At 38.9% G+C, this 14550-nt stretch overlaps 1 protein-coding gene across 5 annotated transcripts in view; it reads right to left on the reverse strand.

The window, feature by feature from the left end:
• Window positions 1-14550, reverse strand: part of FNDC3A (fibronectin type III domain containing 3A) — a 167602-nt gene that overhangs the window by 48355 nt on the left and 104697 nt on the right. For all 5 annotated transcript variants that reach the window (XM_055133520.1, XM_055133530.1, XM_055133512.1 and 2 more), the window contains 4 exons: window positions 6751-6988; window positions 5111-5374; window positions 3963-4021; window positions 1710-1867 (listed from right to left, as the gene is read on the reverse strand). In XM_055133520.1, coding sequence (XP_054989495.1) covers window positions 1710-1867; window positions 3963-4021; window positions 5111-5374; window positions 6751-6988 — 719 coding nt within the window. The remainder of the gene's footprint in view (window positions 1-1709; window positions 1868-3962; window positions 4022-5110; window positions 5375-6750; window positions 6989-14550) is intronic.

Below are 14550 nucleotides of genomic sequence, written 5' to 3' on the forward strand. Positions count from 1 at the left end.
GGAAACAAACGATCTCTCTCTGTGCATTCTGGTCAAACTGCAAGTAGAATTTTTTTTTCTTAAGCAAGCAGTCATGTCTAATTACAAATAGCCATTCACACAAAAACAATGGGCCTTTATGTTAATGGGACTCTATCCCACTTACTTAGGTAGATTTGTCTCCTTTAAGAAAAATGAATTAACAAGGGCCTTAGTGATAATACAGTGGGTAGGGTGTTTGCGCCTTGAACATGGCTGACCCTAGTTGGATCTCCAGCACTCCATATGGTACCTCGACCATTGCCAGGAGCAATTCTTGAGTGCTGAGCCAGGAGTAACCTCTGAGCAACTCTGTGCTCCAGCGGCCCCCTCCCCTCAAAGAAACATGAATAACATATATTTCAATAGAGAAGATGACCAGCCTTTTTTTATAACATATAGTAAGAGATGATGCTCACTGGGACAATTTCACTTTTCTTCCTTCTCTGTGTTAGCTATGTTCTGAAAGAAGATGTAGAACACATTTGGTGTTCTGTGATACAATCATTCAAATGACTAACCACTCCCTCTGTAATCTTCCTAGTGCTAAATTTTAAGAAATTATGAAGCTTACTTTTTATTTTTTATGAGAACAAGCAACTCTGTATTATGAATACAGAAAACTATTTTGCAACTATCAGTAATGAAAGTCAATTTTAGTCAATGACATTGTGGCTTCTTAAGTAGTAATTCTGAAGCAAGGAAAAAGAGAATGCTGTTAGGTTTTAAAAATGATTATAACAGAGCAGTTCAGGAGTTCAGCTGAAAGAACTCTGTGTATCTGGTTCTGAGCTCAACATAGTATCTATTTTTGTCTCAAGAAGAACTGTGAAACATCTAGTAGAGAGTCTACCAAAACATTAACAAAGGTGAATATGGGCTGGAAGCACAGCGGGTAGGACACTGCCTTGGCTTCAACCCGTCACCTCATACTGTCCCCCCCTTGAAGGCCTGCAGCGGATGTTGACATGACGTGATTTCTGCCCAGTGTTTTAAATGTCAAAGTGAAGAAATTCAATGAAGTGCAGGTAAACAGCAGGAGTAACTATGACTGTCTTAGGGTAGCCAAATGCCTCATCTCTAATTAGTAAAGCACTATTAGTGAAAGGATGAGAGAAATTCCCACTGTCCCTACCTACTATCCAGCGGAACCATGCCAAGAGAACAGGGCTGGCACAACTGGCCGGCTGAACCTGACTAGACTGGGATGATGAAGAGAAACGAGAGGTGTAGAGTAAGTTGGAGGCCCTTGACACGCCCCTGCTTCCCCTGTGAGGGGGCGGGGCAGGGTGCACTGGCCTTTCACTAGAAGAACTAAATGGGCTACTTTAAAATAAGACAAGTCCCATATGAATCTCATATGGTGCCCTGAGTCCTTCTGGGAGTGATCCTTGAGAGAGCCAGGAGTAAGCCCTGAGTACACGGGGTTGGCTCCCAAACCAAACAACAACAACAACAACAACAACAACAAAACCAACCAACCCCAAAACAAAAGGGCTGAATGTAGCCAATGAAAGTGACACCAAGGAGGAGAAAGCCTAACAGGAGGCATGAGGTCTATCTATATGAAAAGCGTCATCATTGTTCAACTTACAGAGCCAAAGTGGGGGAAAAGCAGATACTAGTGAGGTTCTTTACAATAATTAACTTACATAACAGGAGGAAAAAAAAAAAACACAACGAATACCTACATATAAACACTTTTATATTTCCCATCTTTTCCAGTACTTGATATCAGAATTTCATAGCCATAGAACTCTGGTGCATTAGTCTCTTCTGCTTCACCGTTAATGAGGCTGGAAGGAGGTGACCACGTCAGTACTACTGTCCTTGCCTGGATGTCTGAGGCCTGCAAGAACAAAGATTTAAAAGCTCTTGGCCGAAACAATAATGTGCACAATAAACAAACACAAAATCAAGTATGTTTTCAGATCAAATAAAATATATTTATTTAGATGTATCTACTAAAATGGCTCACAACTAGAAATCTATTATTAGATGAAATATAGTTTCCTATGAAAAGGTACAAGTTTAAAGACCACTCTGTACACTTAAAACTATTACTATCCAGTTGAAAGACTGGGGAAATAAAACCTCACATAATTTAAAAGGGTTGATTAAAGTTAGAAAGTGTCTTACAGTAAGAAAAAGACAAAGAAAAAAAAAAGAAAGGACATAAACTATCCAAAACATAAATGGATAAAGTATGCAATTATGTGAAACTGCATGTGTAATTAAATGGAATTTAAGGGACAAAGAAAATTAAAAAGTCACTATTGGTTTGCTCAGTATTTAGAGAAATGAGCTCTCTCTCTTCTGTGGTGCCAGGACTGAATCTTGGCTGTCATATGCATAAGCACTGGCTGGGTGCTTTCTTAATATCTGGATATGGATGCAGATGGAGCTAAGGTACAGTTTCTAGACAGAGATTCTTGAACCCATTACAATAATTTAAAATATTGACTGTGGTATTATTAATAGTTGAGAGAAGTTGGAATATTTGTACAGCCTTACATTACTATGTAGGTGTTGAAAAACTTAAAAATGTATAATAATCTCAGTTGAGACTTTTTAAAAATGCATTCAAATACCTGAAAATATACTGCACAAGTATATTAAATTCTGGGGATTTTTGTATATGTGTGGTGGGATACATAAAGGAATTTTAAGAGAAAAAAGGTTTTAATAATATTCATTTTATCTCTTGGATTACTGAAATAGTTCATGAGCATGTACTGCTTTTGTAATTAAAGTCTAATAAAGAGGAAAAACATTAGGGATTAAACGATAGACTGGCAGAGTTACCTTAATGTTTGTGTACAAAGCTTGTTTTAAAATCATCTATATTTAATGATCATCTCTTAGTTATTTTTAAATATGAATCAAACCAGAGTAAATCATATATGTGTTTCTAACTAACTGCTATACTCTCTCCTGACCTCTCAAGTTTCCGAGAAGTTTAAATTCTATTTTTTTTTTATTGCTAGTAAAGTATGCTTTGAGGTCTTAATACATTCAGAAAGTTCAATTTGTATGAGCACTTCACTTGATGTTATTATTTTGTCACATGATTTTTCTATTAGAATAATGGGATTTTTGTAGGCTGTTTAAAAAACACAGAATTTTACGTAGCCAGTTTTGCTATGCTTTTTTTTTTTCTTCCTGATTTCTTCTATTGCACTTAAGGCTTCTGAACTTATTTGGCTTACTTTTCTCTTCCAAAAAAATTACTTGGAAATCCATCTCCTACACCCACCTCTGCATCACCCAAATAAACCATTTTTAAGTAAACAAACAGAAAATACTACCCAGTTGCACCGGGGGTAATTACTATGCCCCTTAGCCATTACAGCTGGGGCAACTTTATCCACTTGAAGAGTATTATTACCTATCCTGATTTCATTAATTCCTTTTGCATTAGATTAAATGTGTTTTGTATAAAAACCATGCAAGTGGGATTTAAAAAAATTGAGTCACAGCCACATCATTAGATCTTTCCCCTACCCCAATGCTTTGCAATGTCATTTAGTATATACTAAATCATTGCTTAAAAATTAAATTTGTTTAGAATCTGCTTCCCTGTTCAACATCTCTCTCCTTCCATCTGATCTGCACTGATCCACTGACCTCACCTTCCTTATGAATGTTTAAGCTGTATGTAAGACCTAAGAAAAAACCACCTCAATATCCTATATAACATGCTAACTACAGATGTCAAAAATAAAAAAAAATTTAAAAATACAAGAGAGGGGGCTGGAGCGATAGCACAGCGGGTAGGGAGTTTGCCTTGCATGCGGCCGACCCGGGTTCGATTCCCAGCATCCCATATGGTCCCCCAAGCACCGAGCTACGCTAGGAGTAATTCCTGAGTGTATGAGCCAGGAGTAACCCCTCTGCATCGCTGGGTGTGACCCCCCTCAAAAAAAAATACAAGAGGTACTTACCACTGGTTTGGCAATGTTGGACAGAAGTGCTTCAAAAGCTTTAGTTTCTTCGTCTTTTTCTAAAAAAAAAAAAGTCTTTTTAATATTATATAAATGAACTTAAATGCAACCATTCCTTTCTCCTTACAATATACTTTCAAAAATTAGAGGGGTTTTTTACATTATTGCCATTTAATTGGGATTATTATGCTATATAACTAAGACAGTAATTTTTTTCTTGTTGCTAGCACATTTTAGTTGTAATTCACTGGAAAAGTTTCATTTGCCAATTCATACCTCAGTTTGTTTTGCTTTTGGGCCATACCTGGCAGTGCTCAGAGACTGCTCCTAGCAGAGCTCAAGGAAACCACATGCCATGCTGGAGACTGAATCAAGCTGGTCACACGCACAACCTTCATCCCTGTACTATCTCCCGGACTCAATTCTTATCTCTTAATAATTAATAAAATATTTGCTTCCTGACATACCTTAGTTGTGGATCCAAAATATGAATTAGTTTGACTCTAATTTTAGCTACTATAGATGTATCTGAATTTTTTACCTTAAACATCTAAAATAGTACAACTGAAAATGAATGATTAGTAGGTTTCAAGAATAGGAATAACATTTTTGTAAACGTACATTTGTTGCTGGGAAATGGAAAATTTGAAGAGAAGAAAGTGATGCTTATATGACATAAGTCAGGTTAGGGGAAGATTCCAAGGGAAAGCAAGGTAATTTTAAAAAACAGAAACTTGAAAAAAGGAATGGAAAACATTCTACTACAGCTACACAGTACACAGACTGGTGAGTAACATAAAACTAGTTGTTATCGGGGATTCACACACAAATAGGGGGAATATAGGTAGCATATCCTTAGTAGGGTTCCACACAAAAAGGAACATGCTTTTATTCCAGCTGCATTGTCTGTCAAATTTCTCTTAGCTAGTAAAATTTATGAGACTAGGAAAATGGGTTATCCCAAACTGCAAAAAGAAGTACCCTGATAACAATTTAGATTCTAAAGTCTTTTCTCACACAGCCAATGTTAGGCTATTAATTCCTACTCTATTTAGAGCAGGAAGAGATGACTGAAAGATGAGAATATGTTTTAACAGGTTAAATAATAATGAAATATGCCATCGTAACTTATTGGATATTTTAGTTACCTTCAGTTTCTGCATCAATTTGTGCGCCACCTCGTCCTTTCCCCGACTTGCTTTTTGCTGACCCCGTGCTTCCGCCACTTTGTCCTTTCGTCAGTCCATTATGTTCATTTATGGGAGAAGGACTCTTCTGGGGTGATGAAGGTGGACTGTTCATTTTGTCTTTCTGGGTTCCTTGACGATCCTTTAATTTTTTCTGCAAACGTTCATATGTTTTACTAGATCTTTCATCTCTAAAGTTAGATCTTCCATGGGTAGAATGAGCATCTAGGAATAAACAGAAATATTTAAAAGCTGTCATTTTCTCAACTTGTGTGTATGGTGTAAGAAAAAAAAAATGATTTTGTAAAACAAAAACTATTTTTGGTGTCTCTACCAACTATAGAACCAACTTTTGTGACATGATTATCGTATATGTATCACCCACACCTCCTGCACTGTTCCTCCAGACCCTGCAAGGTGTTCATTTTCTTATTTTTGGAGCACACTTGTATGATGCTAAACATCATGTAATGCACAGTGTCTCTGAATGTGTATCTTATAAAGTACAATGTCTTTCAAAACAAAGACATTATCCATATCCCAGTGTCGAGTACTGAGATTTAAAAATCCTGGTCTAAAGAAATAGAGTTAGGACTTTGCAATGGGAAATCATAAAAATAGTAAAAGCAAAGCAAAGTTTATTATTTGACTTTAAAAAGGTGACTCTAGCAAAGTATGCACATTTGGGAGTAAGAATGGCAGTAAAAACTAAGGATAAGGCAGTTAAAAATATGCCTAAGGATCATAAATATTTTTGACAGAAATCTTGGTAGAATATTTTTGAAAAGAAATTTGGTATTCTGGTAGGAAATAAAAATATGAGTCAGTACACAGATGGTATTTAAAGACGCAGCAAAGAATTTAAGATCACTGTATGTGTAGTTATCTTCTTTTTAAAAAAAAAATTTTAGTTTACAGATTAGCTTACAAATTAGCTTCCAATTGCTAAATGGTAGGGTTTCATGCATAAATGGTAGGGTTTCACGCACAAAACATTCCAGTGCCACACCCTCCACCAGTGTCCACCAATCCACTACTGTCCCAGTGTCCCTCCACCAATCCACTACTGTCCCAGTGTCCTTCCAACCCCTTCCTCCCTTCCTTGTGATACACTCTGCAGACAGGTTCTCAGTTTCTGCTGTTTTTAGGTATTTGTTATTCCCCTACTATGTTTCTTTATATCCCGAATGAGAGATCATTCTGTGTCTTTTTAACAATTAACTCTCAGAGGGCAGAATTATGCTTTACTCTGCTTTTTTTCATCTCCCACAGTATACGGCAACGCTGGTTAGTGACAACACAGATTTAGAATTTAACAATCACATTTACTCCATAAATGGACATAACTATTATTTCAGGCTGAAATTTTTATTCAGAGTCTACAGAACAGAGGAAAAGATCTGTCACTTGAGTACGACTCAATTAAATATTACTGTACAAGTAAGTTCAGCTCTCTTGCTTGTCTTAAAGGGTAAATATAAGGATGAAACAATATAGTAGCACTTCTGTGATATAAAGTGCTATGATACTATATGACTGTATCTATTAGGATAATTAAAGCAAAACCAATTGGATAAAATGAATAGATTCAGATGTCTTACCTACATCTCCATATACTTGTGAAGACGGATACTGTGGCAAATATTGTGTAGCCATGTCTCCAGCTCCAGTCACTGGTGAATACATGTGGCGTGGTGGAGGGGGCATCATGGTTGGGACAGGAATAAAACCAGGTAGAGGAGGATGTGGAGACCTATGTATGACTGTGTGGCCACCAGGATGAAACTCTGGTGCCTGTGGAACCACAACAACTCTCCGAACACCATTGTCTTCAATAACCTATGAAACAAACACTGTCAAGTTACTTCCAAGGGAGGTAAGCAAATTTTCTGAAGCATGTAAGAGTAAGAATTTTTATACCACTGGAAGTTTTTTTAATAGACTCCATGAAAAGATTTTATTATTCAATACATACAAATTAGTACTGAGCAACATGAAGTAACTGTTTCTGTCGTACAACGCAACATAAATCTTAAAAGACTAAATAAAGAATGAACAATGATTTGCAATAAAAATGAAGGGAAGGGGCTGGAGTGATAGCACAGCAGGTAGGGCATTGGCCTTGCACACGGCCGACCCGGGTTCAAATCCCAGCATCCCATATGGTCCCCTGAGCACTGCCAGGAGTGATTCCCGAGTGCAGAGCCAGGAGTACAGGAGTAATCCCTGTGCACCGCCAGGTGTGACCCAAAAAGAAAAAAAAAATAGAAGGGAGACTCAAGTGAATTTCTTGTTTAAGTACAATAGGATTAGAAATAAATTTCCCTTTCCATATTATGACGGTAGGATAAGTAGTAGAAGAATATAAGCAATGAAACAGAAATTAGGCGGGGAATGGAAACCCTGGAACCAGACTCCAAGAAATCAACCACACATAAATTTAGATACAAAATTCTATAACCACAGGAGGGCAGTTTTAACAGTTCATCTCAAAGGAGGCATATACCGAATACACTAAAAATCCCAGTTAAGCAAAATAGCTTTGAACCTTAGAAATTAAATATTTTAAAGTGGAGATCATGTACTAGAAAAAATGTCTTTAAGGCTTCTTTTTCTTTTTTTCTTTTTAAAGACAAATTTATTCCCTTTAATAATGGAGCAGCAAGAATATAGTGCTTTAGACAGCATGATTTTATTTAAAATTATAAACCTGTCTGCTAAAACAGAGCCTTTGATAATTACTATCAAGGGTTAGTAACTCCTTTTCTAGGTAAGCAGAAAATGAGTAAAATGTAAACTGCTGACTCTAAAGAAAATTCTGATGTTTTTAGAAAGGTCAGATTTTACTATACGTAGGACAGCAAATTCTGTAAATAAATATAGACATATAGATATATCAGAATACACACTTACTTGGTACAGATAAGTCTAAATAAGAAATAAATGATTATTTTTTAAGAAGAACATTAATATAGCTATCGTTAAATAATCTGCAAGACTAACTTTTGGGATTATGAGATGACCAGTCTCATATGGAACAAGAATACAAATGAATTCACTGATTTTTACATGCTAACTCTTAGAACTACGTTTTGCTTACAGAAAAGCAAATGCCTCACATCCCGGCTTTCTCTTTATTTAACTTAATTCTGAAATCAAGTCTTAGACAAGTGTCTGTGTCTAGCAGAAACTAAACTGTACTGTACAGAAACCAAACTACACTGAACAGACTCTAGAACTATAGTATTCCAGTTTCTAATTACAAGAAGGGACATTAGAAATTTTGTATGGGTTTTCTTATTTGGGAGGAGGGGGCTGGGAAGTTTGTATCATACTAGGTGGTGCTAAACGGGTTAGTATTGACTCTGTGCTCAGAGGTTACTCCTGGTATGTATTAAGAGGACCACATGCAGTGTTAGGGCGCAAAACAAAGTTGCATGCAAGACAACTGAAAGGATTCTCAGTTAGCAAAACCACAATGTCTGTACCTCAACATACTACATTTTTAAAAAATTTTTTTCCTTTATTTATTTTTAATTAGTGAATCACCGTGAGGGTACAGTTACAGATTTACTTATCTTTGTGCTCTTGTTTCCCTCATACAAAGTTCGAGAACCCATCCCTTCACCAGTGCTCATTCTCCACCACCAATAAACCCAGCATCCCTCCTACCCTCCCCAATCCCATCTCCCGACACCCTGCCCCGCCACTGTGGCAGAGTATTCCCTTTTGTTCTCTCTAATTAGGTGTTGTGGTTTGCAATAAAGGTGTTGAGTGGCCATTGTGTTCAGTCTCTAGCCCACATTCAGCCCGCATCACCTTTCCGCCCCCCCCCCCCCCCCCCCCCGCATTATATATACTTGGTGATCCCTTCTCTGAGTTGCCCTCTCCCTAGAATGTGAGGCCAGCCTCCAAGCCATGGAGTCAGCCTCCTGGTACTTATTTCTACTATTCTTGGGTCAACATAATACTTTTATCTTTATTAAATCTGACTAAAAATATCTTAATACCAAATTTCTGGGCATAGTATATTCATAATCTTTAATCTTGGATTCAATATGGTTCAGTCCTTCTCTAAACAGGTATCTTCTTCTTCTTCTTCTTCTTTTTTTTTTTTTTGCTTTTTGGGTCACACCCGGTGATGCACAGGGGTTACTCTGGCTCTGCGCTCAGGAATTACTCCTGGCGGTGCTTGGGGGACCATATGGGATACTGGGAATCAAACCTGGGTCGGCCGCATGCAAGGCAAATGCCCTACCTGCTGTCCTATCGCTCTAGCCCCTAAACTGGTATCTTCTATACCAAATTCTGAACCCTCAACTCCATTATGTTGGTGGACCAGCATCATCTTCATTCTTACCTACTTCGCACTGTTCATGCCATCTTTTCTCTTCATTTTCCTTCCCCTTACTAAACAAACATATGAGCCCTAAGTCTACTTAGAAAGCTATCTTGAATTTTACTCCCTCTCCTCATTATAAACTGCTGTTTTGGGGATGAGCATTTAGAAAAGAGAAAAGGTATCAGAATGAAGTTTCTGTGGGGGCACATGTACGAAAAGGAGCAGATAAATATAATGTTTGCAAGGTGACAAAAACAATGAATAGCAAGTAGAATGATGTTTAAAAATAAACAATGTTTTTTGTTTTGGAACTAACCAGTGAGGCTCAGGCATCACTCCTTGGGAATCCATATCTAATCGGGATCAGTGCATGCAAGGCAAGTACCTTAACACTTGGACTAACCACTGCACTACCTCTCTAGCTTGATTAAAAAATATTCCTTATGATTTACAATCCATAATTTGATTTGCAAACCTAATTATTTATCTATATACCTGGGGTCACACAATTTTTGACAAAAGAGCTGGGTATATGAAGTGGTATAAAGATAGCCTCTTCAACAAATAGTGCTGGGAAAACTGGATCAGCACGTTAAAAAAAAAAGATGGATTCATATCCTAAAAGTTACACACAAAAGTAAATTCAAAGTGGACCAAAGATCTTGAGATCAGAACCCATAAAATACACTGAGGAAAATACTGGCAGAATGCTCCATGATTTGGACCTCAAAGGTGTTTTCAAAGATACAATCCCACTGACAAAGAGGCTACACAAATAAAAATAAACAAATGGACTACATCAAATTACAGAGATTCTGTATAGAAAAAGAAACATGGGCTAAAAGTAAAGGAAACCCAAATCAATGGAAGAAAATATTTGTATTCAACAGATCAGGTAACCCAAGTGTGTAAAGGAAAAAGAAAAAAGTGCCTACCATAGACACAGACTGGGGCGTGGGGTGCGGGAGGGGAATGTAGGGATACTGGTGAAGGGATGCAAACACTGGTGAAGGAAATGGTTGTTGGGAACATAGCAGACCTGAAACTCAATCATAAATAATTCTGTAATTCATACTGACTCAATTAAATTTTTCTTAAGATCCAAGATATATAAAGTATTCACAAAGATCAGCAACAAGAATAACAAAAATTCCCCAAACCCTATCAAATAGATGGGAAGAGGAAACCTGAGGAAGACAGAAGAACGGCCAATATGCACATGTAAGAGTACTCATCACACATCACAAACTCAGATGACGAGACAGCATTTCTTACGAGTGAGCAAGACTGTAACAAGACAAACTGGGAACAATCTGGGTTGGTGGGGATATGTGAAAGGGAGCTTTCGCCCACCGCTGCCAGGAATGCTGTCTGCTTCAAATACTGTAGAACACATTGTGGTGATTTCTCAGAAAACAAAGAACTGCCATCCCCCTCAGCAACTGCACTTCTTGGTCTTTACCCCCAAGACACGAAACAGTCAAAGGGACATCTGCACAGTACCATTCATGGCAGCACCTAGTACAACAGCTAATGTAGGGAATCAACTTAGGTGCCCAAGAGATGAGTGGATAATGAAGACACGATATAAAGATGCAATGAAATACTATGCAGCTGCAGGTCTGATAAAATCATGCAATTTTCTGCTATTTGGGTGGAACTGGAGAATATCATGTTATATAGTGTCAGAAAGAGGACAAATAACACATTACTTCTCTTATCAGTGGTATACAGAATAACAAGATGAGTGAATGCACAGTATCAAAAGCGGATACCTAGTTTCCCCGTCCACAGAAGTGTGGTGTATATTTACAAACAAACCACAGAGACAACAACACTGAAAGCATGATGTTCAATCTACCACAAAACATGTGCGTGTCAAGGAGGCAGGCTGGGGAAAGGGGAGGAACCTGGAAACACTGGCGGAGGAGCGCAGACACTGATGGTGGGACTGACGCTGAAACACTGTCTGACCAAAACTCAACTATGAATAATTTTGTAAATCAACCACAGTGCCTTAAGTAAAAGTTTTTTATTAGGTGAATGAGTAAAAATAAGTTTAAACAAAAAGTCCTGCTGAGAGGACATTTGATAGTAACTAGAGCCTTTAAAAGAAAAATTCTGAGCCACACCTTGCTGTGCTCAGGGCTTCATTCTGGCTCTGCACTCAGGTATTACTCTTGGTGGGCTTGGGAGACTAGACAGGATGCCGTGGATTGATCTGGGTCAGCTGCATGCAAGGCAAATGCCCTACTTGCTGTACTATTGTTCTGGACCCTGTTTTTGTTTTGGGAGTGTTCAGGGCTTACTCTTGGCTCTGTTCAGGATCTCTCCTGGCAGGGCAGGGCTGGAGGGCATATAAAGTGGCAGGGATCAAACCTGGGTTAGCCACACCCAAAGTGCCCTACCCACTGTACTATGGCTCTCGCCTCTAGAGACATACAAAAAATTGTTTTAGTATAACAATTGGAAGTGGTAGTATAATTGGCATCTAGTAGGTACAGAAGTCAGAGATGTTTAAATATCCTGTAATATAGAAAGACAAAACCTTGAAACAACAACCAAAAAACTGCCTGTCCTAATTGTCTATAGTAACAAGGTTGAGAAATCCTAAAATAAGTTCACATTTAACAGGACAGCTTTAAGGGCTAAACAGATTGTAGGACAAGAGTCTAAAAATAGGAATTCCATGAAGGAGGCTACTTTAGTAATCTAGGCGATAGATGATGATGGTTGGGTCAGGATGAAAAGTGGTTCACATTTTGCATATGTTTAAGAGATTCAAGAGGAGTCTCAGAGGTAGTACAAAAGGTGATGTGTTTACAGTGCATCAGGCCGATCCTCACTCAATCCCAACACATTCGGCTCCCTGAATGGTTCCCAAGTACCATTAGGAGTGACCCTGAGCACTGTAGAGTGTGGCCCTGAACTACCCTCCCCTACACCACTTCCCACAACAAAAAGATACAACATGAGTTGATGATTCCATCAGAGAAGGAAAAGCAGTCATGAGAGGAGGTCCTGAAATGATGAAGACTAAGTTATTTTGAAGGAAATTCAGAATTTTAGATTGGGCATGTGAGTTTCATAATACTGTGAAAAAATCTAAGTGGAAATATGCACTAGATATTTGAGTTAGCTACACTTAGCTGAGTCTGCAACTCAGCAAAGAATGGGAAAAGGCAACCAAGTAAAGGAGGAAGAAATGAGCCTACATATTTGGTGAAATGTATCCAGAAGAATCAACTATGTCAAATGCTGTTACAGGTCAAGTGAAACAAAAGACTAATAATGGACCAGTGAGTTTATTAAATGGACTCCTCCTCCTCCTCCTCCTCCTCATCATCATCATCCAATTTCTCGAGTGGTCTCAGTAACGTCTCCATTCGTCCTAGCCCTGAGATTAAAGAAGCCTCTCTTCACTCATCCTTCCTTGATGCTGCATTAGAGGCTCTTTCAGGGTCAGGGGAATGAAACCCAGCAGTTACTGGTTTTGGCATATGAATACACCATGGGGAGTTTGAGAGGCTCTCCCATGTGGGCAGGAACTCTCGGTAGCTTGCCAGGTTCTCCCATAGGGAGAAGTAGGCTATAAGATGCTTCCGGGAGCTTGGTTTTAAGTCTCTGGATGTTGGCCATTGGTGGGATTACAGGGCCCCGGGGGCAGTCCCTGGGTGTGACCGCCTAGCTACTGGAAAATGGGAGATATGGGCGGAAGAGGCCCAGTCCCAATCTGAGCAGGCTTGGAGATCTCAGCCCTGGGTCCCACACACCTGGGTTCTTCTGCCGGTACCTTCATGCATGAGGCTTGTCTGAACGTGTGGAGGAGGATGGCTCCTCCTTTGTGCTATGCTTCTCTGTGTGCTATTGTGCTCTCTTCTGTCTCTTTATCTCTGACTCTGTCTCTGAAGTCTCTTCTCTGGCCTCTTCCGACCTCTCTCTGTCTCTGTCGTCTCTCCTGGTCTTTTCCGATCTCTCTTCTTCTGATCTCTCTCTGGAGCCCTTCTGCTTCAGTCTCTAGAGTCCCACTCACTCTCACTTCTGACTCTGACTCTGATTCTCACTCACTTTGTGCTTTCTTTCCCCTGCTTCTGGCTCCAATGACTCCCTGATTCTCTTTCACTTTGTGCTCTGCTTCTGTGTCTTCTTCCTTATTTCTCTTACAGTCTTAGTTTATATAGCAATCGCGTAGGGTGGTGACACAAAGGTGGGTTGAACATTAACAAATAAACAAAGAACGGTAAGACCACTCCTCCAGAAGATTAACTCAAGGTCAAAATTTCATCTAAAGAGATTACTCCAGATTACTAGGAGATATGCTTAAGGGTGGGATCCCATCCAGGGTGTGTCACTTTCTTCTTTCCTTAGCTACTAATCCACTTAAATAGTAGTAAATCTATTTCTAATATTTCTACCAATGTCATTCTGTATGAGCACAGTAAGAGATATATTAAACTTAAACTTTGGTTCTTCTTGAGGACATCTCACTATATATTCCAGAAGTCCTCAGGTCAAGTTAGTCTTCCTAACCCCAGCAGGGTCTTAGTCTCCTTGTTACCTTTGGATCATGACGGCATTTGTCTATGACCATGCTCTCAACTTATAGTTGAGTATTGTGGCGCTTTGGCCTGGCCCATTTCGATGCCAGGGTAGCTCACAGCTTGCTCTGGGTCCACTCCGTCCCTCACTGGGACCCTGCTTCTGGGGTGCTAGGAACTACGGGCAACTGAATTGAGAAAGCAGATGCCCAAGAATAAATATTATTGGCATCTATCAGCTCCCTAGTTACAAAGCACAAAATTAACTGTCTTCCTGTGTCCATACAGAAAGGACACTGCTTTAAGGTAAAAAGTTCCCTGCGGCAAGGCTAAAAGGACAAACCCAATGTTATCCGACACTCTAGTCTCAAGAATTTGTTTTCATTGAATGCCATTACAGTATATTGACTTCCTAAAGATAAAGGCCTATCAGAGACTTCTTTCCTGGGTACTCAAATCTCAGCGGTTCCCAAATATTCCCACCTCAAATTTCTATTATACTCATTCTTTATCGTTTAGTA

The sequence above is a fragment of the Sorex araneus genome, chromosome 1, assembly GCF_027595985.1.
Source record: "Sorex araneus isolate mSorAra2 chromosome 1, mSorAra2.pri, whole genome shotgun sequence".
Classification (NCBI taxonomy): Eukaryota; Metazoa; Chordata; class Mammalia; order Eulipotyphla; family Soricidae; genus Sorex; species Sorex araneus.